This window comes from Berghia stephanieae, chromosome 3 (assembly GCF_034508935.2).
Source record: "Berghia stephanieae isolate SIO BIC M18660-M18661 chromosome 3, UCSD_Bste_1.3, whole genome shotgun sequence".
Classification (NCBI taxonomy): Eukaryota; Metazoa; Mollusca; class Gastropoda; order Nudibranchia; family Aeolidiidae; genus Berghia; species Berghia stephanieae.
Window position 1 is genome coordinate 38,170,840 of NC_088362.1, and position 24,886 is coordinate 38,195,725.

The 24,886-nt window shown below is 37.3% G+C and overlaps 1 protein-coding gene across 1 annotated transcript in view; it reads right to left on the minus strand.

Annotated features, from left to right (window-relative positions):
• Positions 1–279: 279 nt before the first annotated feature.
• The window catches only part of LOC144967689 (DDB1- and CUL4-associated factor 6-like), a 37,257-nt gene continuing 12,650 nt past the window's right edge, over positions 280–24,886 (minus strand). Inside the window, exons 9-18 of the mRNA XM_078905226.1 lie at positions 21,452–21,665; positions 20,118–20,186; positions 17,638–19,356; positions 13,345–13,461; positions 12,159–12,276; positions 11,190–11,337; positions 10,766–10,922; positions 6,139–6,227; positions 2,987–3,092; positions 280–1,896 (exon numbers count right to left, since the gene is read on the minus strand). Coding sequence (XP_078761352.1) covers positions 1,844–1,896; positions 2,987–3,092; positions 6,139–6,227; positions 10,766–10,922; positions 11,190–11,337; positions 12,159–12,276; positions 13,345–13,461; positions 17,638–19,356; positions 20,118–20,186; positions 21,452–21,665 — 2,790 coding nt within the window. The 3' untranslated portion in view covers positions 280–1,843. The remainder of the gene's footprint in view (positions 1,897–2,986; positions 3,093–6,138; positions 6,228–10,765; positions 10,923–11,189; positions 11,338–12,158; positions 12,277–13,344; positions 13,462–17,637; positions 19,357–20,117; positions 20,187–21,451; positions 21,666–24,886) is intronic.

Sequence of the window (24,886 nt, forward strand, 5' to 3'; positions counted from 1 at the left end):
ATTAGTACAAAGATAATGAAGAAACTAGTACAATTTATTAAATTCTTTGCGGTTTAAGGTATTTTTCGGTTTAGCTTCTTTCGGTTTAAAGTAATTTTACTGTATATATATAAACATTTAGATTATCACACACACAACAGATGTTGATATTTGAAAGACAGAATAAAATTAAAATCATTATTGGATTAAATATTTATATTGACAATCCTGCCTTTTACATTTACAGTCTCAGTTAAATCTTTAAATTAAATTTTAAAAGGTCACCCTGTTTCAGGTCATCTTTCTTTTTTTTTCTTTTTTGATCATTTTTAATTCAATTTGTCACCACTGTAAAACCATTACAAATCAGAAATACAGAAATTAATATCAACAAAACTGAAAACCTTATTGTTGTCTGGAACTCAAGAAATTTGGGAAGGGAGATAACACAGTATAGCAATCTCTGCATCATGATCCAATCAACAATGTCTGCTCTCCTTTCCAGAAAATTCCTTTTTGCTAGGTCAGCCATGAAGATACCGTCAGTGTTGTTCTTGTTGTGGTTGTTGAAATTGTTGTTGTGTTTGTTGCTGTTACTGTTACAGAGAATGTTGTCTTTAAGCACGTTTCAGACACAGGCAGGCTAAATGACTCTTACAGAATTCTTGCTGTAAAAATCACATCCCTTTAACTCTTTCAGCGCTGAGGCTATATTAGCATTTCCATCATAAAATGGCTGACACCTCATTGAAGCAGCATAAGAATGATAAGCTAAGACAAAGCGACATTCAAATTCGGCGCAAAATCTCAATTAAAATATATTGTGCGGCTATGTGGTCTTGTGTTATGACACTCGCTTTCGGATCAGAAGGTCCTGGATTCGAGCCTTGCGCTCAGCGCATAGTTGAGTCCTCTGAAAAGGCTCTTTATTCACATTCTCTCACCGCACTCAGGTGTAAAATGAGTACCTGGCTGTTAACAGCGTTGTCTTTGTCCGAAAAATTGTAATATCGCCTAACAGGCGGCATGTCCCGTCCTACATGTTAAATGTTGCTGTTGACCAGGGACCCCTTGTAAACTACTTTGAGCACATTTAGTGGATATTGCGCTATATAAAGCTCAATTTAAAAAAAAAAATTTAAAATACCCCCTCTAGGGCCAATTGAATATTCTGATGATAAAAAAGATACTATTGGCTGAATTTATAGTACTTTTATAAAAAGTAGGATTGGATTACATTATTATTTTTGCCTTTCAAGACCGGCTGCACTGTGTGACCAATCGCTAGTAGAACAGATTCTGCTCTGACCGCACAGTGAGGCCAATGGTGCTGAAAGAGTTAAGCACATTAACTTCGAATTCAGTCATGCTTCATTACTAAACGTATCTGATTCCGATTGTTAATTGTTATGGTCATCCACTCCCTTCCATGGTCATTTGAACAAACTAGTCATATCATACATAGCTGTTAGGTGTGAGAAATGGAAAGAGGGCGACAGTGAAATTGTCTAAAATATTCTGAAAAGGAAGCGACCCAGAGTGGAGGTGGAAGAGGAGGAAGATGATGCAATAGAAAAGACAAAGACAGAAAAAGCAAGTTGGAAAACAGATATAGGGGGATAGAAGACACAGTAAGTATCTCCCTGCCCACTATGGGAGGTCAGAAACCTCACCCAGGGATTATGTCTGATTCCAACTCAAGCACACTTCGGCATCAAGCATGCCTAAGCTTCCTCCCACCCAATGACCGTACTTAAAGGTGGCATGGACTGTATTGTTATTGTTGATGATGTTGATGGCGATGATGATTTTGTTGATATCTTGTAATTGCTGTTGTTGTTACTTTTTGAATCACCATCTTTATTTACTGTTGTGGCTGTTCAGGTTCGGGCTGTGCCTGGGATGCTGCAATGCGACCTGGACAAATTCAAGTCAAGATAAAATGAAAATGATCAAAACAAATGACAATGACAATAAAATAAATAGAACCCAGTGTGAGAAATTAAATATTTGAGACCCACTATCTGGGATCAGTTATCTGCTGTACGCTGCAAAAACAGGTATTTAAAAAATTGGTCAGAAAACTTGTCCTTCAAATATTGGTCGATTTAAATGACCCGGCTATGTGGTCTTGTGGTATGACACTCGCTTTCGGATCGGAAGGTCCTGGGATTGAGCCTTGCTCAGCACATAGTTGAGTTCTTGGAAAAGGCTCTTTACTCACATTCTCTCACCGAACTCAGGTGTAAAATTAATACCTGGCCATTAACAGTGTTGTCTTTGTCGGAAAAATTGTAATATCGCCTAACAGGTGTCATGTCTTGTCCTAAATTTTAAATGTTGTTGTTGACCAGGGACCCCCTGTAAAGCATATTGAGCACATTTAGTGGATATTGCGCTATATAAAAGCTCAACCTTGGCAAAAACTCAAACTTTGCGACATTAATTTTTTCCTACAAATCACTGACATAAAAAATTGTTTTGAGACTCTGTCATATTTAATCTTTCCAAAAAAATTGATGCATGATAATATCACACAGATCGTCTCAATTACAGTAAAACCTTGTTTTATCGATCCAACCTACAATATATAAACAACCTCTGTTATATCCAACTAATGGCATAAATACAAATATCAAATCAAAAACTATGTATTGCAAAACACGCTAATGTCACAGTCATGAGGGTATAACTGAATGCTACTGTTCTAGCACAATGTAGGAATGTGTAAAAATATGAATTGTACATGAGTGAGGAACCATAAAAATGATGATGTTGATGACGACAGTGATGATGACGGTTATGATAATGATGATGACAAAGACAACAACAGTGATGATCATGATGATGATGACAACAGTGTTGATGACCATGATGACAACAGTGATGATGATGTTGATGATCATGACAATGATGACAACAGTGATGATGATGTTGATGATAATGATAAAAACAGTGATGATGATGATGACAACAATGATGACGATGATGATGATAAATAACCTACCAGCCCTGATATGAGACAGAGAAGCCAACACACGTAACATCAGAGCAGGGGGGACCGTAATTGTGTCTCTCGTTTCCACCAGCATCAACTCATTTCTCTGGACAATCTGGCAGCATAAAAACAAAAAAAATGAGAAATGAGAAAATTGGTTCTTAAAATCATGGAGAGATTTTGAATTGAGTGCATGGTCTGGTTTATTGTTCCACATATCAATTACCCTTTGGGTGAGGACATTTGTGAGGTTAGATGAGAAACCCCAGGAAGATTTCCCAGCAAGCTTCTATTCGAGATATGAGCCAAAATCGAAAATAAAGTGTTTCCCATAGCAACAATTTGTATTCAGAAAAAAAATTCATAACTTGGGTTCCAATAGACATAGAAAGAAAATTTAAAGTGGTAAATGATCAGAAAGATATGGTCTACACCACTGCATACATAACTCAATTTATGAAATTTGCGCATCTTTCTGGGTTTTCTGTGTGGCTAGCTGAGAAAACCCGGAATGATGTGCAAATTTAATAAATCGAGTTATGTATGCAGTTGTGTAGACCACATCTTTCTGATCGTTTACCACTTTAAATTTTCTTTCTCTGTCTATTAGAACCAAACTTTAAATTTACTTTCTATGTCTATTAGAACCCAAGTTATGAGTTTTTTCTGAATAAAATTTGTTGCTATGGGAAACACTTTATCTTCGATTTTGGCTCATATATCAAATCGAAGCTTGCTGCATCTTCCCGCATTTTCTCAGCCAGCCTCACAAATTCTCTTTCTTCTATTATCTGTAGGATTTTTTCTTCTTCAATAAAACGACTGATTCAGTGAGACTAAGTAAAGTAGGTATTACTATCTATGTGCACATCCGTAAGATAAAAAAGAAAAAGATGATGATACTTTCTTGATGTTCTGAAGTGCTTCCCAAGGGTATCACTTATTGCTTTAAAACTGATTGGGGGTCCCAATAGCTCAGTTGGTAGAGCACTCACTTCACATGCAAAGGGGCAAAGATCAATCCTGGGTGCAGCCGAGATTTTTTTCTGAACCCCCTGTCCATCCAGCAGTGATTGGGTTGCTGGGTATGTTAGAACTGATGGAAAGTATCTTGCAATAGACTAGTAGAAAACAGTAGGGCTGCCTGAAGCCGGTGATCGTAAAATACTAACGAAAGAGTGAAAATGGAGAGGCTTCGTATGGGAACAAAACAGACAATGGACGTTTCGGGTACAAACCTTTCGTCAGCACAACAATACACAAATTAATGTGGAAAACAAATAAAATATAATGCAAAAAAACTTGTGACGTCTGTACTCAATGGTGGTTGGAGTATGAATGAAATGTTAGCGTGGCGTGGGTAGAGTTAGAGGGTTGGGTGCCCCAGGGGGGTGATTGGATTGATAAGAAAATGTCAGCGACGAGGGAACAGAACCTACCAGAAAATAATGGAAGATAAAAGACATATTAGTAGTAGTAGTAGTAGTAGTAGTAGTAGTAGTAGTAGTAGTAGTAGTAGTAGTAGTAGTAGTAGTAGTAGTAGTAGTAGTAGTAGTAGCAGTAGTGGTAGTTCATGAATGAGAAAGGTACTTGTTTGTTTTAAGGGTTTCACAGTGCTTGCAACAAACGTAAGGTCATATCAGCACCAGTAAATAGGTAGGAAATGGGATAGTAAAAAAAAACAAACTAATCTTTCATGATCTACATGAGCTATCAATTTTTTTTTTTTAAATCGTTTTTTGAATTTTTTATTAATGTTTTTTTTAAAAAATTATTATTGGGTTTTTTTCTTTGCAAAATCTTTAAAATTTGCAAAAAAATTGCAGATTTTGCGGCCACAATGCAATTCAGTGATATTTTGCAGCGATGCATAAAACTGCCATGCCAGCTATACATCCTTCTACTGAAACAGTTATGCCCAGGGTTGCCAATTCAGAAGGCAAAAATTTACTGAACTTTTACACAAACACATAGACTGACCCCTTTACGAGTGCTGAACTCCAGTAAAATGTCATTCCTTTTTTCCGTTAAGCAGGTGATTGGGGAAATATACAGAGGGTTTATAATATGTGTCAGTGCATGACATAATCAGTCGGAAGATGAAAATTTTGGATTTGCATTTTTTTGTATTTTCTGTTAGAATATGTTCACCAGAGCGTTTTAATCTTTATTTGAAGTAAATCGGGGGATTTTTATGAAGTTATGGTTAGATGTATGGGAAAGGTATCCAGCAACTTTTCTCAAATTTCATACTTTTTCAACTTAACTAGTTGTAAAAAATATTTAAAAGTGAAATTAAGCTTTGATATTTCCTGAAGATATACAAAAAGGGTTAATTTAATCATTTATGATAAGAACTCATTTCAAACCTTTTCACCATCCGACAGATTATGTCATTCACTGTAACATATACTGACCCCTTTCTGAGTGCTGAACTCCAGCAAAATGTCATTACTTTTTTCTGTTAAGCAGGTGATTGGATAACATACTGAGGGTTTACAATATCATACTGAATTCTGTAACCATACGGAAAATTGACAACCTTGTGTGCCAGCTTATGATTCAATGTGTAACCTATTCATTATTAGTCCTCCAAAGGACTGGTTGATTAAATACACACTTCCAAGGAGTTTTGAAGCAGTAGAGAGGAAGGAGTGACGTCATGACTTCTCTGCCCGACTCCCTTTTGAGACTACAGGCAGAGCTGCCAACCCAAGCCCATGTAAATGTTTACAATGGAGATCCAAAATGACTAAGATTTTTTTTTGTAATGCTTACAATTCTGCAAAAACGATAATTAGCGCTAAATTTGATGATGGACAATTAGATCATATAGCAATTATAGAATTGATAATTTATATTAATGAATAAACTTTATATACCATATAAATAGTATCTACTTCTAGAATTCACATATAAATCTGATATAACCCACCCAGATAATACTACATTGAACTCCCTATATGAATGTCTTGGTCAACAAACAGATTAAAGTGTTTAAGTACACTAAAAGAGTGTATGATTGTTAACAATGCTTAAATAATAATTTTTAAAAATAATTAAATCTGAGCAAAATGTGTACAATGAGCAAAGATGAGTAAGAATACACATTTTTTCATGTAATGTTGGTACCACTGCCATAGGTCACATTTACTACTCACCGTGTGGGCCACATCGGCATCAAACTGAGACTCCTGGGCCAGTGGGGACCACACTTTGATGTCATAGTCTATACCACTGGACACAATCACTGGTGACACAATAGAAAACATGCACAAGTCTTAAAATGTAGCACTTTCACAATGAAGATATATCACTGGTGACACAATAGAAAACATACACACGTCTTAATTTCATTCAGAAAAGTGAGTGGAGCAGGCACTTATGTAGATAATAACAAGAAATGAAGTGAGTAGGAAAGTGCCAAAAGACAATAAAGAATAAAATTTCACAACGATGGGGGCTCGAACCCACGACCACTCAGTGGTGGATAGCTCATACAGTAGAGTTGTGCTCTCCCCGGCCAGACGTAGTTGTCATACCAGTAAGGTCGCGGGTTCGAGCCCCCATCGCCGTAACGAAATTTTTATTCCCTATTGTCTTCTAGCACTTTCCTACTCACTTCATTTCTCATCTCAATTTAACTCTTTCACAATGATGATTTATCTGTTTCCCTCTGTAATTGGACAGGTGAAGGACATAAAGGAAGGTCCTGGTAGCTCAGTTGGTAGAGCACTCGCTTCACACCCAAAGGGGCTGAGATGGACCCTGGGTGAAGTCGAGATTTCATTTCTGACACCCCTCTCCCCCCCCCCCCCTACCCCCCTTTATCCACCTAGCAGTGATTAGGTAGCTGGATATTCTACAACAGTCTCTAGCATCCTATCAAAAGGGTAGCAAGCGATTGCTACTGTTCGTTTCATGCTATAGTAACCGGGACAAACCCCAGCTCCATGGACCTTATGGCTTTGAAGAATTAGTTCTAAGGACATCAGTTTTCTAAACACGTTAAGTTCACTGTCTCTCACTTTATTTTTTTATGTACAAGTTTTGTTCAGCACACAATGTCAATATTTTTCTTTTAAAATTTCTTTTTATTCATGTTTCATTGACAACAAAGTGTCACATCATTGTTTGTAAGAATGGTAATCATGAAGCTTTGATTGTAGTCAAGCCTTGTCTCGTCTGAATTGTAAATGTTATTAGAGTCATACTGCTGAAGAAGTTGTTTCAAAACTTCATCACTCCATTGGCTGGCAGAAGAGACATCAGCATAGTGTTTTTCGGCATGTTCTTTTTCAAGCACGACATTCTGTCGACCTTTCCATCTCGAGAGCCAGCTTTATAATGGGGAGAAAGACTTGCCTTAAGTAGATGCCAGTTCAGTTGCCTTTTGAGTGTATCAATGTGGACATGGACCGTATAGATCAATCAAAAGATGAGACGCGAGTCCTCCTTGTAATCCTTTCTTATTGTTCACGCCCCAGTAGAAGAAAACAATGCACAGGTAGAGAATTGCAATCGAGTGGTCAGACAATGTAAACAAATACACGGCATTGGGTGGACTACGATCACGTTTCACACCTTGTGATGCAGACAGCGAGTTCTGAGTCAATTAGCCCGTCGTGTCAGGTAATCCTTTGATGTCAGTTAGCAAGCATTGTGTGTCTGACCTAGTCGGGGTCTCAGGGACAGTGGAATTGCGTTGATGGGAAAGCATTTTTCACGCGTGATACGATATTGACATGCCAAACTGGTTCATTGTGAAACGCATTTTCATTACCTTTTAAAGTTGTATTTTTTAGATATTTTTCTCAAAACAAGATGGAATCAAGCTGTAACAATTAAATGGAAAAGGTGTGCGATTAAGCAGAGCGATTATATAGAAAAATTCCATTTTTCGGAATGTGTAGCGTATATAGACCACAGACTACCGGAACCCCCCCTCCCCCCCATGTACACTTTGTCTGCCTATATATTCTGAAAGAGCAGTATCTTGACCACCACCAAAAAAAGTTATAGCCCAATATTGATACTCTTTCAGAAGTTATGCTGATTTGAAAACAAAGAGTTGCGGCCCTTAGCAAAAATAGGGGTAGGGTTGCTTTGAACAACTGCTGTGTGAATACTATTCATGTGATATGCATTATTTTTGCATCAAATGTAAGGGAAATGATTGCTGTAACTAGGTGCATTGTTTAGAAAGATCAGATTAAAACAATTTTGCCATAAAAGTTCATTTTTCACCCTTTCAGAAATAAAAACGCATCTAATGATAGACTAAATAATAGACACTTGCGACAACTGTAACCCCTCTCATCCACTATGGACACTTTATGAGTCTTAATTTTTTTTACAACATAAGTATTTTGACCAACACAAAAAATTTATATATGAAATATATAGGCCCTATTGTTGAACAGAATTGCTTGAACTTCAATTAACCCTAATTGTTTTGTTTTTTTTTTCTCTTTCCAGATTTGCGTATCTACAATAATACTTCATTTGTATTCATCATTTAATTTCGACTAACTCACATGCCAAGGTTCCACTTATTTCAATATTCATCAACTGCTGAAATATTCCAAATCATGATATTTAAAATGTGACTCTTCCCAACTAACTTCCCTGGTGCGCTGTTCAACTTCATTGGTAAATCCATTATTAAACATGTCTTCTGAAAAGCCTGTGTCTTTGAAAAAACATCACAAATCAAAAACTTCAAAGAAGGGCAGAACCAAAACTTCAAACAAGTTAACATGTGCTCTTCATAATACAAACTTAAGCAATTATGGAGATGTACTACCATTTACAGAGATAAGGTGGAAGAAGGTTTGTGAAACCAAAATTGCTCGCTTAAGTAGCAACAATCCAAAAATAAAACAAATTGATATTTCCTCACAGATACCAGTAACACTCAACCCAACAATCCATGGCTTTCACAATGGTTGTTATGCTACTTATAGTTGTATTCCAAAAAAAAAAGAGAAGCAAGTGAAGCTGAAGCCCACTCTCCAAGAAAGAAAAGAGCAGGTCTAAGCACTGCAAAAACTACATAGTTTTCTAAGAAATGCCTTTTCTGTGAAGGAGTATTCAAATGGAAAGATAGAAAAAAAAGAAACCCTCTCAAAATAAGAAACAGAGTCTGCAAAGAACTCGATTATAGAAGCAGCAAGATTGAGATCAGATGCAAGAATCATTGGAATAACACAAGATTCATGCCTGATAGCACAAGAAGCCTGGTACTATCACTCAGGCCGCACTTATTATATATGTATAAATTCTAGAGAGGCAGCAAAACAGAAAAAAACTGAAACACATCTAGCAGAAGGTAACCAACAAATCCAAATGCAAGAGGCTCATAATAAAGCATTTGAATACATTTATGAATACATTCAAAGAGAGATTATTGAAAAATCAAAATCAAATGTTGAGAGAGTTGGCATGATAAAAGAAAAATACCTTTCTTTCCTGCAGAGACATTATCCTGCTTCATTACAATCCGAATTATAAAACATACAAACTTAAAAACAAAATAATTGCAGCATTTGGTGACAAAGTTCAATTCTGGCAGCCAAATCACATGAGTGATCTTATTTATTCAAGCTCTGTTCCAAAGGGGTCTGTCTGCTGTAGAAATGGCTTTTAAAAGTGCTTTGTCAGATGAACGGATGCTTAAAGAAGCAGCTCTGTTATTGCGGCGCATCATCTTGGATACTTATAAAGATGTCCCCTCATTACCATGGCCACCAAGTTCAGACTACCTTCTTGAAAGCCAGAAGCAAATTCCAGATCTTTTGAAAAAGTTTTTAACATCTTTAATTACAACAAAAAGCAAAAACTGTCTAACTGAACAAACAGAGCGAAAAGTTTTGTCAATGAGCCAAGACATTTGCTATAATGTTACACAAGGACAGTGGGAGATGCCAAAGCATTTATTGCTAGGAATGTCTATTAGGCACATAACTGGAAGCAAAAAGATTGTAAGCCTTCTAAATCGTCTGGGTCATTGTGTTTCACATTCTACATTGTTAGAGCTGGAGACTGCAATGTGTGATAGTGTTTCAGAGAGATCGTCACATCTTCCTCCAGGTGCGGTAAGGAATGCAAAAATTACACACTGGTGTTTTGATAACTTCGACATGAAAGAAGAAACACCAAGTGGAGCGGGAACCACACATTCGACTCATGGGATCATGCTTCAAGAGACAGACGAATCTGAGAGATGCCTCATCCAAGATACAGAACAGACCACTCCTAGATCAAAGAAACGATCAACATCATATGTGCCAAAAGAGCTACCACCATGCTATGCCCCTTCTAGAGGTGAACCAACTTTTCCAGTAAAAGTAACTGATATTGTAAATGTTTGTGAGAGACAGATCATTAAACAAAACTTTATGTGGATGTTCTGCAGATTCCAGCTTAACTCTAATGAGGCAGTCTTTCCAGGCTGGAAAGGATGGGTGTCATCAGTATCGAAGCCAACTCTGGAGACAAGGACTATTTTGGAATATTTGCCTCCTATCAATAAATCCATCAACAGCATGGAGACAGTCCAAGAAGTCATCGAGATTGCAAGAGCTAAAACTTGTGAAGTTGGTCAAGAATGGACATTTATTACTTTTGATATGGCAGCTGCAAAGAAAGAATAAGTGGAGTGTGCATTTAAGCAGAGTGTGTATTCGAATTTCATTTTATTTTTCTTAATTTTTTTTGGGTATTTCTTATGCATGTTGGGTGTAAACTTTTCAGATAGTGCTAACGACCTCATGCATTATAACTCACCAGGTAAATGAGGATTAGGCTGCACGCAGTTGACCACGTGTTTGTCAGCCTCTAGATACATGGCCAGGCGGCCAGTTTCTCTCTCCCAGATAAAGATACGGCCACAGTCAGACCCACTCATCACGTAGTGATCCCCGTAGAAATTGCTCTCTTTAATCTGAAAAAGATATATACAGATATATCAGATCTCTCTATCCATCTCTCTCTATCTCTCTATCCATCTCTCTCTCTCTCTCTCTCTCTCTCTCTCTCTCTCTCTCTCTCTCTCTTCTCCCTGTCTGTCTCTCTCATTTGATATCATGAACATTTGACACAGAGGTTATTCATAAAGTAATGGGCAGGAATAGAAAACAATAGCTTACAATCTTGATATGGTTTACATCGATTTATCCTTATAACTGTTAATTCATCTACAGTTGCTTACCATGGTGCGACAGTTTCTGTGGCCAGAGAACTTCATAAGAACTCTTGGCTGTGGGAGATTCAATAGATGTGCATTCTCTTTAGCATGTTTCCTTTTGCGGAAGAGCTCCTGAATCTTTCTGGCTGCGTGGGATTTTGATTGATGGCCTCTGGAAAACGTAAAAATAAAAAATAAAAATAAAAACAATTTGAATTTTGTTTCAAATGAAATAATTGTGCCCTGTCTTTCATAATAAATTTTACTGCGTTTTGACACACTTCAGGCCATATCAGTGCCAGTCAAAAGAAAGATAATTATCGATGTAGAGCATGGATGAGCAAATAAAAAAATACGAGGTCACATCAAATTTCTTTTTTTTTAAACGAGCTTTTATATAGTGCAATATCCACTAAACGTGCCCAAACGCACTTTACAAAGGGTCCCTGATCAACAGCAACACGTAACATGCAGAACGAGACATGACGCCTATTAGGCGAGAATAGAATTTTTTTCAAACAGAGACAACGCTGTTAACAACCAGGTACTCCTTTAACACTTGAGTACGGTGAGAGAATGTGAATAAAGAGTCTTTTCCAAGGACTCAACTATGCACTGAGCGAGGCTCAAACTCAAGACCTTCCAATCCCACGACAAGACCACATAGCCACAAATAGAGAACACAATTAGAACAAAGAGTTTTACATCAGTGTCTGGAGTATGAGACTCACGAGTTCTTGACAAAAAAGATACTCACATGATAACAAAATACATAAATAACAATGTGACATTGAATGTAAGCTTCGATTTAATAAACGAAAACAGATGATGTGGACATTTCGGGTTTCCCCTTTATCAACAAAACAGGATGAATGAAAGAAAAACACTACAGACGCATGTGATTTATTAGAATTTTCTGTAACAAAAATAGAACAGAGAGCAGAGAAAAACAGGTCAAATCTCGATAAAATGACATTGGTGTATTTTTGGTACCTTATCTTTCTTACTGTATCCGTATCGTCTTCATCATCAGCGTCATCCATTTCATTGTCGCTATGTAGCTGGAAGTTACCAGTTGGAGGCAAACTATAGCCAGACCTTCTTTGTCTATCTGGCAAGAAATTAAACAAAAAAAGCAAGTCAAAATTATAACTAAAATAAACAGTAATCATAAACCAAAATAGAGATCTGAACAAGTGTGTATGAAAGGTGCCAGACAAAGCAATAAAAGAAAAATACAAGAAAAAATCCAGCCCAAAAAATCAGTCGACCATGACTTATAATCATAAACCACATTATCATTGCAATTTCTTAACATTTCATTCCCCCCCCCCCCCCCCTCCCCCTTTAATTGTTTACAGTTGAATTCATTAAAATGTGACAAACCGCCCGAAACAGTGCTCTTAACGGGCATTCGTCAAAAGCCTGAAAATGTTTGACAACCTGTCTCGGCTAATGTCATAAAACTGGGAATGTCTAAGGAATTTGTGTTATTGAACACAGGTGTCAAATTATGACAATCGACTTGATGGCGTTGACCTTTCCATCTCAAGTACTCCCCATTCATGAAATATTAAAACAAACTCAGAGATTATACTAAAACAAAAAAATTTTAAAAATAGAAAAATAAAGCAATTTTTTTTCTTCTGATGTATTATCTGACATGAACATCGGATATGACGACGAAGATCTCTGAGATGCTGGAAAAGACAGAATTCCATCAAAACATGGAAAATTAAGAAAACTGTTAAAAACAGTATTATGTCAGGATTGGTTTACATACTGTAAATGGAATTTACAATTGGAATTTATCAAGCAATCTTTGTTTGTTTAGATTTTCTTTTTTTTTGTTTTGTTCTTTTTTTCATGTTTTACTTTTACTTTTATTTATAATTATTATTATCATTTTTTGAGGGCTCTTTATTCATTTAACTCTTGATGGGTAGCTCAGCGGTACGGTCTTTGCTTTGCACCCAAAAGGTACCGAGTTCGATCACCATCAATTTAAGGCGTTGCACTGCAGCTGACGCCTGGACTATTCCAGTCTTGGATTAGAATTAGATGCTAGAGACAAATTTCCCCTATGGGATGAATAAAGGGAATTCTTTTTTTTATGGTCAGTGACAGGCATGAAGATATTTCAACAAGTGTTGCATTATAAAACAAAATAAACTCTTACTTGCGACAGAATCTGACTGCTGCATTGTACCAGAAGATTCACCACTTCTGTTCCCCCTGGATGTGGATGGTAATGCCTGACATTGGCAAGAGTGAGTGACTCTCTGGTCGACGTTGTCTGACAGATATTGACACAATTATGATATATATATATATATATATATATATATATATATATATATATATATATATATATATATATATATATATAAATATATATATATATATAAATATATATATATATATATATATATATATATATATATATATATATATATATATAATATATATATATATATATTTTCTTAAAAAAATATAGCATTGTGGAGAACATTGTGCTTATTTGAGTCAATAAAAAAATTGATACGGCGCACAGCTCTACTGAAAGATTTGAAAATTAGAAATGTATTTTTTACAGATAGATAAACAGATAACTTGATTTCCTTTTATAATTTAAAGTCAGTTTGAAAGTTCGTTGAGTCAAACAGATAATATCATAAAATATGTACCGACGACACTTGGCTCCCAAAATCAACTAATTTTGACACTGTAAAAAGTTGTCAATTTGCGTCATCTATTTATGACATCAAGTATTATTATTACTTCCGTATTATGTTCTAATTGCGTGTATGTGTGTGTGTGTGTGTGTATGTTTGTGTGTGTGTTTTGTGTGGTGTATACATGTGTGTGTGTGTTGGCATTTTTCAGCAAATCGTGGCATTCATAGTGATATTATTCACTTGATCACATGAAGGTATTTCAGTCGCCATTTTGATTCTTTTTTTACTATTAGGGTTAGCTCGAGAGGTTAGTCATAAGTGTTATTAAAGGTACTAGGGTGTTTGTTTTTCCACAAGTTAAGTAAAGGGGAGACATTCCGAAAGCTCCTACATCCCCAGTATTCTTTAAATCTGTATTTTCACTGTTGATATTTTGTCAGGCATTTATTTATTCAGTTTGTCAAATAGAAGTATTTTAAAAACTCTAGAACAAACCTTGATAGATTTCTGAAAGTTTAAAATTTCCTAATTTGACCATTGTTTTGATTTTCGGCCGCCATTGTGATTTTTTAAGTATTGAAATGTAGCTCGAGAGGTTAGTCATAAGTGTTATTAAAGGTGCTAGGGTGTTTGTTTTTCCATAAGTTAAGTAAAGGGGAGACATTCCGAAAGCTCCTTCATCCCCAGTATTCTTTAAATTTGTATTTTCACCTTTGATCTTTTGTCAGCACGGTGGTAGAACAGCACATTCAACATTCAAAATTCCAATTCCAATAACGGAAAACAGCACCTGTAGCATCAGTCGCCAATCAGACACAGCTAAGTTACTGAAGAGTAGTTCTCTCATAATTTGGGATGAAGCACCTATGATGGACAGGCGTGTGTTTGAATGTGTGAGCAGGACATTTTGTGACATAACAGGCAGTTCAAAACCTTTTGGGGGCAAAGTGGTTGTACTTGGATGGGATTTTCGGCAAATTCTACCTGTTGTTAACAAAGGAAGTGAAGCTGATATATTCACTTAACAAGTCAATTATTTGGAATTTTGTCACCATTTTTCACATGAACAAGAACATGAGGGTTACTGATGACAATAACTGTTTTGCAAATTGGCTTCTCCGCATCGGAAATGGTACAGAGCCGGTTTTCAGCGAAATAGGAAGGTATTCTGTTAAATTACCTACAGCACTATGCCTTCCTGAAAATGACCCAGAATGCTTGATAAATGCTGTATACAATGATTTGAATCTGAACTTTGCGAATGAACGTTATCTATCAGAGAGAGCAATTTTGACTACAACCCATGAAAATGTTGACAAAATAAATGCAGCCGTTCTGTCCAGGTTGACCTCATCAACTGAACAAATTTACCGCAGTGCTGATTCCATTCAAAGTGACTCTGACATCAACTTATACCCGATTGAATTCTTGAACGAACTTACACCTCCCAGACTTCCTCCACATGCATTACATTTGAAAGCCAACACGTCAGTCATGCTGCTTAGAAATATAAATCCTAAATCAGGCTTCCTAAATGGCACCCGTTTGTTAATAATTAAATTAGGTTCAAAAGTATTAGAAGCCAAGATAATTACCGGTAGTAGAGCTGGCGACATAGTGTTTATCCCTAGAATCAATCTGACGACAACAACGGATTGAGGCTTACCATTTATTCTAAATAGAAGACAGTTTCCGGTAAAATTGTCATATGCAATGACAATTAACAAGTCTCAGGGGCAGACATTAAGCAAGGTGGGGATTTTCTTACCACAACCGGTATTCACACACGGACAACTGTATGTTGCTGTGTCACGGGTCAGAGGCTATAGTGGCTTACACTTCATGTTGGGCCACACAGAAAAATCAACCGAAGATATACCAAATTACACAGACAACGTTGTTTACCAATCTGCCCTCATTAAATGATGGTGAGTACAGTATCGAATGAAAATAGTTCTTTCCCCGCGAAATTGCGGGCTTTTTACTAGTATATATATATATATATATATATATATATATATATATATATATATATATATATATATATATATATATATATATATGTAATATGGAATAGACAGACACTTCTATAGATGGAAACGAGAGATAAATGATACATTTAGAAGGATACGATGGAAAGAATGGACACTTCTATAGATGGAAACGGGAGATAAATGATATATATAGAAGGAAAGATGGAAAGAATGGACACTTCTATAGATGGAAACGGGAGATAAATGATACATTTAGAAGGATAAGATGGAAAGAATGGACACTTCTATAGATGGAAATGGGAGATAAATTATAGATTTAGAAGGATAAGATAGAAAGAATGGACACTTCTATAGATGGAAACGGGAGATAAATGATACATTTAGAAGGATAAGATGGAAATAATGGACACTTCTATATATGGAAACGAGAGATAAATGATACATTTAGAAGGACAATATGGAAAGAATGGACACTTCTGTAGATGGAAATGAGAGATTAATTATATGAAAGAAGGATAAGGAGTAGACTATAAATGTGACCCATCCACTCAAAACAGTATTACGAACTTGGTTCTTAAAATTTAATCATATGTGGAGCACAGGACAAATAAGGATACATGGAAGAGATAGACGATCGAGCAGGAGAACAGGAAACTGGTGTGAATAATGAAATAAAGAAAGAAATTGTCATGGTTCGGACACACTGTCTGCCATAATAACCTGTGCAAGGCTGTCATGCATGGCATCGTGGAGGGACAGAGATGAAGAGGAAGACAGAAAAGCCTGTGGCAGGACAACATCAAAGAATGGACAGGGCTGGACATTAATAGCCTTCTAGAGAAAGGCTAGAGACTGTGATGAATGGCGTCTGCATCCTGTATGTCCTTCCCTCCTCCCCAACCCCCCTCCCCAACTGGCAACTGTCATGGGACTGAGTGACAGAGTGAGTGAACGAGTCACTCTATAAAATTGTTTTGAGTCACAAACACGGTTGCTAAATCACCTGCTTTTTGTCATGCCAGCATGATGTCTTGTTGATTTTTACGTTTACATATCTTCACTTGGGTATGTGTTGTTTCATTCATATTGGTTAGTATATTTAAAATTGTAATTTTTGTGCAGCCTGTTTTGAGTGGTCAGAAATTTCTGCAAGATTTTCGGCAGTTTGGCACTAATACTAAAACACCTGAACATAAGGTTACATATGACAATTTTTTTATTTTAAACCCCAGAAATTTGAGCACTTATATAGCGTAACATCAAATAAATGTGCTCAAAGCGCTTTACAAGGAGTCTCTAGCCAGCAGCAACACATCATGTAGGACGAGACATTTTTTTTTTCTGACAGAGACAATGCTGTCAATGGCCAGGTACTCATTTTACACTTGAGTACAGTGGTTGTAAGTAAAGATCCTTGTCCAAGGACCCAGCTATGCACCAATCAGAGCAGGACTCAAACCCTGGTCCTTCTGATTCAAAGGCGAACACCATACCAAAAGACCACAATGTGACATGTATTGTAGTTGTTCGGCTGTGTGTGATTATGTTAGATTTCTTGGAGTTTATAGAGTTACGCATTTTGTGTTGTGCATGTTTTGCACGTGAATATGAATGTTGACTGTGCAAACTTTTAAGCACTCTTTGTTCCTTAGGAACATCGTAAGACAATTTTGCTTTGTTCTGGTGACTCTATATATTTGTTATTAAAAATCACCATATTATTGATAATAAACGAGTTGAAATATCATAGTCTAAGCTGAGTCATTACACACATTGCCGCAATACCATCACTGCTCTCACCTGTCTGTTTGGAATCTTCCACTTCCGCCATCCCTTTCATCTCCTGATTTGAAGCGTCCTTGTTTGCCGATGCTGAGGCCAATTCGTCTGTGTCCATGGCATTGTTGCTGTCATTACCTGCAATTGAGGTCTTTTCGGACACAGCAAATTTCATGTTTCCATCGTTATACGGGGCACTTAACGACCCCTGGGTGCCCTGACTCCCGTCTTGTAATTTTTTACTGGATTTGCCCGTCCCTTTCCCTTTCCCAGAGTACAATTTAACACTTCCCTTTTCGGAGCTAAAACTAGAACCATCCTCCACATTCTTTGAACCCACTTTTATTTTTTCCCTTGACCCTGACCCTTGTTGAGAATTTTCCATAGTAAAATGTTCCAGGTGTCCTTGACCTTTCACCCCCACAGACCCTGTCGTATCTTCCTCCTCCTCCACACACTTTAAGGAATGAGATATAGGCACACTATCATTTTCCTCACATTTTGAAATCCATTTCTGATTAAAGTTAACACCGGGGGTATCTTTTCTTTCTCGTTGATTGTGAGTAAAGGAAAGCGAATCAGAAGAGCCTTCTGTGAACGAATGCCACGAGACATCAAATGTGAGAGAGGTCAAATCGCTCAAAGTGTTACCCGAATGTCTTTCTTCTGAGTACAATGGATGACCAGTGGCCAGTGCTGCAGTGTCCTCCTCCTTGTCTTCAGCAGATAGATTACTGGATAAAACTTTTGATTCGCCATCGGAGGCTAAATTAGAAATGGATAGTTGTGACTGAGCTAAATCTTTGGATGGATGAGAAAACGAACCGGATGTGAATGGATTCTCTTTGTCCTCTGCGGAGACATGGCATTTAGATTCACTACTCAAACTATTGCATTGAAAGAATTCACGAACATCACAAATATTTACACTGTCATTTCTTTCGTCTTCACTAACAGATGAATTTACAATTTTGTCATTAAAATCAGAGTCTAATGTTTTCTCTTCCATTTTTGGAGTACAACAAGCTGTGTCGGAAGATAGAGGGTGACTAGATGATATACGACGACAGCTGCTCTCATCTATAGCTGCTTTGTTATCTATATCTTCATTTATGACATTATCTACCCTTTCATGTTCAAAGAATTGAAACTGATTATCCGACACTGATATTCCTTGACCAGCTGCACTATGAGATTCCAATTTTGTATCATCTTCTGAAGGCACTACTAGAAGAGTTTGATCAGAGTCATTGCTTGGACACAATGGATCATCACTGACCAGACTTCCAACTGGGTCATCTCTAAATGTCTTCCTATATTTATGAGTTTGACCTTCACTCTCAACTATGACCTTACTCTCTACCAAATCTTGATCACCTCCTTGACTAGATTTCAAGTCATGGTTTCTGGTATCAGACGAAACATTTTGACCGCCATCTGCCACACTTTGTTCCTCTGCATATTGTTCCACGACTGAGGATTCTTGCGACGACAACCCTGGGGAGACCAGGCCTTCCCTGGAGATGGACTGACTTCGATGTCTTAGAGAGGACAGTAAGGTGGAATGAAGAGGCAGGGCTGGGTTGACATTGGACGATGGCAAATCAATTGTGGCTAAAGCCAGTCTGTTACTGGCACCATCCTCTGATGACCTCTGTCTGCCACTGGCACCATCCTGTGATGACCTCTGTCTGCCACTGGCACCATCCTCCTCAGATCTTCTGGACTCAGTCAAAGGCTCTGATTGATCAGAAAAAGAAAAGAAAAAGTTTGCCGATGTGTAAATTATGTTACCACTACATACCTACTTGTCATTGCTGCCATTTATACAACAGTATGGGATATTTTTTTAATTCTTTCAGCTCTGGTCGTTATATATATATATATATATATATATATATATATATATATATATATATATATATATATATATATATATATATGGGGGCGAAGTGGCCGAGTGCTTAAGGCATTGCACGTGACCCAGAAGGTCCCGGGTTCGAGCCCCGGCCTGAAGGCCGTTCGTTTTTTTCCTTGAGCAAGATTATTAACCCCCAATTTGCTCAATTGGACAACATGGGTGACTCCTGTTAACATCAGACATCTTGTTTGATGACTTATCTATATTCCTTCGAGGAATGCCTAGGTGACGATATCTTGTGATGTTGTGGCGGAAGGTCATAATAAAAATAAATATATATATATGAAATTTATGCAACGTTAAGCATGGTCATTGACTGGATAGAAGACAAACACTGGCAATGGTGTTGTTGTCTTCAGATGGACACTCTATGTTCATTTTGTCATTTGACTCATGTGTAAATGAATACCTAGATATAAGTAATGACAGATATTGTACATGTGAGAAAGAGAGAGAGTGAGAGAGAGAGAGAGAGAGAGAGAGAGAGAGAGAGAGAGAGAGAGAGAGAGAGAGAGATAGAGAAAGAGAGAGAGAGAACCAAAATAAAATATTGAATAACGATTGAAAGTAAAATACTGACCATTGACATGAGTATTCAGCATCCGGGTCAAAAGGTCAGACATCCTCTGCATTATCATGCTGGTAGGGGCTGGGGATGGAAAAAAGCAAAAACAAAAACAAAAATGTGAGTCGATGTGTAATGTTGTCAAGAGAAAAAATTACACGTGGGTGCTTTGATAATGAAATCCTTTCTACCAAAATCACAAGATAACGAACTCAAAATGTATATATTCCATTAACAAAAAACAAATTTTAAGGATAAAACTATACCAACCCAAAATACACAATCTCCTGTTTTAATGACATGAATCATCAGTTTAAAGTAATTTAGATAAGACATAGTTTGGTTGAATTCAATCAAACGTTCAAACACTTCTGAGTAGAACAACCATGTTTTACTTACTTTTCTACTCAAAATTTGGTTTATAAACCCAAATATGGAGGAAATTTGATCAAATTTGGCCCCATACAGAAATCTGTATACCCTAATAAATCATCGGGGGGTCCCAATAGCTTCGTTGGTAGAGCACTCATTTCACAAGCAAAGGGACCGAGATCGAGATTTTTTTCTGCCCCCCCCCCCCCCCCCAACCTATCCACCCGGCAGTGATTGGATTTTTCTGATCTTCATATAAACTCTCCTTAACCTTCAATAGATTATGATCTCAACTAGATGAATTCTTTACAACACACAGAGTAGACTTAACTCTCCAATGCTTCCAGCTGTTTTCCCAATTTTTACCCGTGCTCTGTTCAGTGTTACCCATTCATTCCTGGGGACCTCATGGATCCAAAGTTTATCCCAGTTTCTACAGCATGAAACGAACAATAGCAATTGATAGAATCCTAGGACACTAGTCTACTGAAAAGTACTTTCCACCAGATCTAAAAGACCCAGCTACCCAATCACCGCTGGGTGTACAAAGGGTCAGAAAAAAAATCTCGACTGCACCTGGAATCGATCTCAGCTCCTTTGCATGTGAAGCGAGCGCTCTACCAACTGAGCTATCGGGACCCCCCAACCAGATGTCAAAACATGAATTTAAAGTTAAAGCAAGCAATCATTCTCTCACCGTACTCAGGTGTAAAATGAGTACCTGGTCATTAACAGCATTGTCTCTCTCTGAAAAAAATTGTATTATCACCTAACAGGTGCCGTGTCTCGTTCTATGTGTTACATGTTGCTGTTGGCCAAGGACCCTCTGTAGTGGATATTGCGCGATATAAAAGATCAAATTTTGTGGGGTTTTTGTTTTTGTTTTTTAAATTTTATTTCAAGCATATTATTCACTCCAACATAACACAGTTAGAACTTTAGGAAGGGGGAGGATGGCGGGTTAGCATATAAATTACCTTGACCCTCATTCTCAGGTCGGGCATTGGGCCCAGTGTCAGACCAGTCCCCTCGCAGACGCAGCCTCCTGATTGGTCGGTACAACGTAGACGGACCCCGTCTTTCTTCAGGGGAAAACCCTATGAACTCATCCATCTCCTCAGACTCTGTACTTCCACCCATGGCGACAGAATTGTCTTGAAGTGCTGATTTTCTCCTCGTTGTATTAGGTACCTATTCAATGAACAAACACTTTAAAATGGTAACCATATGTGACCCTACGCCTCGAAGCGGTATTAAGTCAGGATTTGGAAAACGAAGAAAACCGGTTTTAAAGTGGAAATGGTCAAAATTATCAAATTTCAGTTTTTGGTTGTTTCAGAAACTACAATCATTTTTCTACATGAAAACATAATAATTCAATATAAAGATTGATGCTAAGTTATATAAATTTCAAGTTTAAAAATGCAACTATCAGTGACACATTCAAAACGAGGTTGACTTTCTCTCAGAGAGCCACCCTTTCCAAGGCTTAGTAATACTGAGTCTTTTTCTCCACCAATAAGATATCACAGCAAAGGGCGTGTCTTTATCTATCTCAGAGAAAGCATGACTGTTTCCACAATTTCATGGTTCAACCCATAATGAACTTTAAAAACTGTAAACAAGTCTAGTTTTTCCCTGACAACCTTACAAATGAATGATTCTGATTGGTCAACGCTCATCACATGCGCTGTGGATGTAGGCCATAATGCTCGGGCGATGCTTCGTGACGTCAACATGCGTGTGTTATATATGTGTGTGTTTGTGCATTTTGATACACACCACGTGCTATTATTTCTTTGTCTAGCTGCATTGGTTAATGATCGAGGTGAGGGTCCTCCTTTGTCCCTCTTTTTTTATTCATGAAATTATAGGACATGCTAAGACTTAATAGGACAACAATTGCCTAATCTTACACTTACAGAGATTGTTGTAGGATAAACATTTAATTTTAAGTACAAAAGCAGAATAATAAATAGAGCCTTTAACAATTAATGAAGAGAGAGAGAGAGAGAGAGAGAGAGAGAGAGAGAGAGAGAGAGAGAGAGAGAGAGAGAGAGAGAGAGAAAGAGAGAGAGAGAGAGAGAGAGAGAGAGAGATGGATGGATGTTCATTTTGTCGTGCTTTCTTAGTATTCTGAAAGAAAGGGGGGGGGGGGATCTTTTTAGACAATGAACAATGTAGTGGAACGCTAAGGAAAACTTGAGAGATTCAATAACATGTTTTCATGTAAGTCACTACACAATAAGCCCCATCCCTCCTCGAGCTGTCATCTGACTCAAAATGGAAACAATGCAATGATTGATTTGACCAGCCCATTTCTTTAATTGGTCAGTATGTTTCCAGTTGATTGACTATGACTTTCTTTGTAACAAAATGCTTTCTTTAAACTATCCCTACAATTCTTTGCTCCGCCTCCATCCCTTTCTTCATGTCTACCTCGCTCTCTCCATCCCCCTTTTGTTTCTTTCACACATACAAACACACACATACACACACACATACACTTATACAGGTTTCAATCTTTATTCTATTTCCCTCACGTCCTCTTAATGCACAAGCAGTCTCTCTCCCCTCCCCCTCTCGCTCCTCTTTTTCTCTCTCTCTCTTTCTCTCTCTCTCTTTCTCTCACATGTGTGTGTGCTTTTGTGTGTGTGTGTGTGTGTGTGTATGTGTGTGTGCGTGCGTGTGTGTATTTTACTCTCTCATTCTATCTCTTCCTCTCTAATCCTCTTTCTTGATCATTCTTTCCCTGCCCACCCGGCTTCACGTAGTTTCAAAACTGTACTTTCAAATTATAAACCCTTCTTTAACTTTTGGCATTTTGAAATCGCATTTTCTCTATTAAATAAGACAAAAATTTCACATTAATAATTCTTATTTCATCGATTCTTTATTTAAATATAAAAAATTCTTGAAAAAGTGAGGAATTGTCGGCATTTTTTTTTTTCCAGTGTTGTATTTGTTTAAAGAATATCTTACATAATAATGAATAACTACAAAAGTAATAATTGGATAGTTTCAATAATTTGTATGTACATTATTAAATGTATAATCTAAGCTCATGCCAAATTTCACTATTCTCGTCAAATTTTCGATGCCCGTATCTAAGGAGTTATCTTTGCCCATTGATTTGACTGTGCGTGAAAACGGTACCTCACTTCAAAGTCGATTTTCTCAAAACTTGGTTTTCACACTCTCCCTACTTCAAACGGTCATATCTCAGCAATGAATAATCAGAGATAAAAAATATAAAGTGAGTAGATGTGACTCATATATAAGGGAACAACACAAAACAGACAACGTTTCGGCCCTTGGCCTTCGTCAGGAGACAGTAAACAAAAACACAAACAAATATGTAAATTTACAAAATATCACATTTTGTCAAATGTGGAAATAAAGTTAATGTGAGGAAAGGGCGTCGAGTGTTGATGCAAGAAGTGGCGCGAGATAAGGAGAGAGAGAGAGGGGGGGGGGGAGAGAGAAAGAATGAGAGAGAGAGAGAGAGAGAGAGAATGGAGAGGATGTGTATATGTTTGTGTATGTGTGTCCGTGTGCGTATGTCTGTGTATGTGTATATATAGTAAAAGTAACTGCAAAAAGGTCTTAAAAATGGGGATGGGGGTGAGAGAGCGATTGATTGGGTGGTTAGTATATCATACCAAATATATATCAATGAACAAAATGAGAGGAGGAGAGATAGGTAGATAGAAGGAGATGGGAGAGAGAGAGAGAGAGAGAGAGAGAGAGAGAGAGAGAGAGAGAGGAGAGAAATAGAGAGAGAGAGAAAGGGAGAGAAATAGAGAGAGAGAGAGAGATGGATAGATAGATAGGTAGGTAGATAGAAAGATAGATAGATAGAAAGATAGATAGACAGATAGATAGATAGATATTGAATCGTGTTTGATACAAATATGGTACGAAAAGTGCTCGACATGCAGTAATGGAGCGAATTATTATTTAAAATATTTACCACAATGTTTGAGACAGTCTACATTAATGTTTCAGGCTTAATTTGCCATCGTCAGGTAGATAGATAGATAGAGAGAAAGGGAGAGAGGATGTAAGTTTCCGTGAGTGGTCGGTCTAAGACTGGTAGAAGGAGTTAGTGTGTAGGTAGGTATGTATTAAGGTAGAGATGAAGGCGGAGGAAAAGGTAAGAAAGAATAGTTGTAATTTTAACGTAATTTGGAGAGACTTAATATCGGGGAAAAAAAAAAAAAACAACAACAAAAAAAAAAATTTGGGGGGGGGGGGTTCTTTTTATTAGAAGAAAATGAAAGAGGTGAGAAAGGAAAAAGAAGTAAATATGAAAATGAAACTTATCGAATGGATGATGATGGAATCGTTGATCCGCAGGATTGGAGAAAGAAATAAACACAAATAGAATGGGCTTATGCAAACCGAATGAA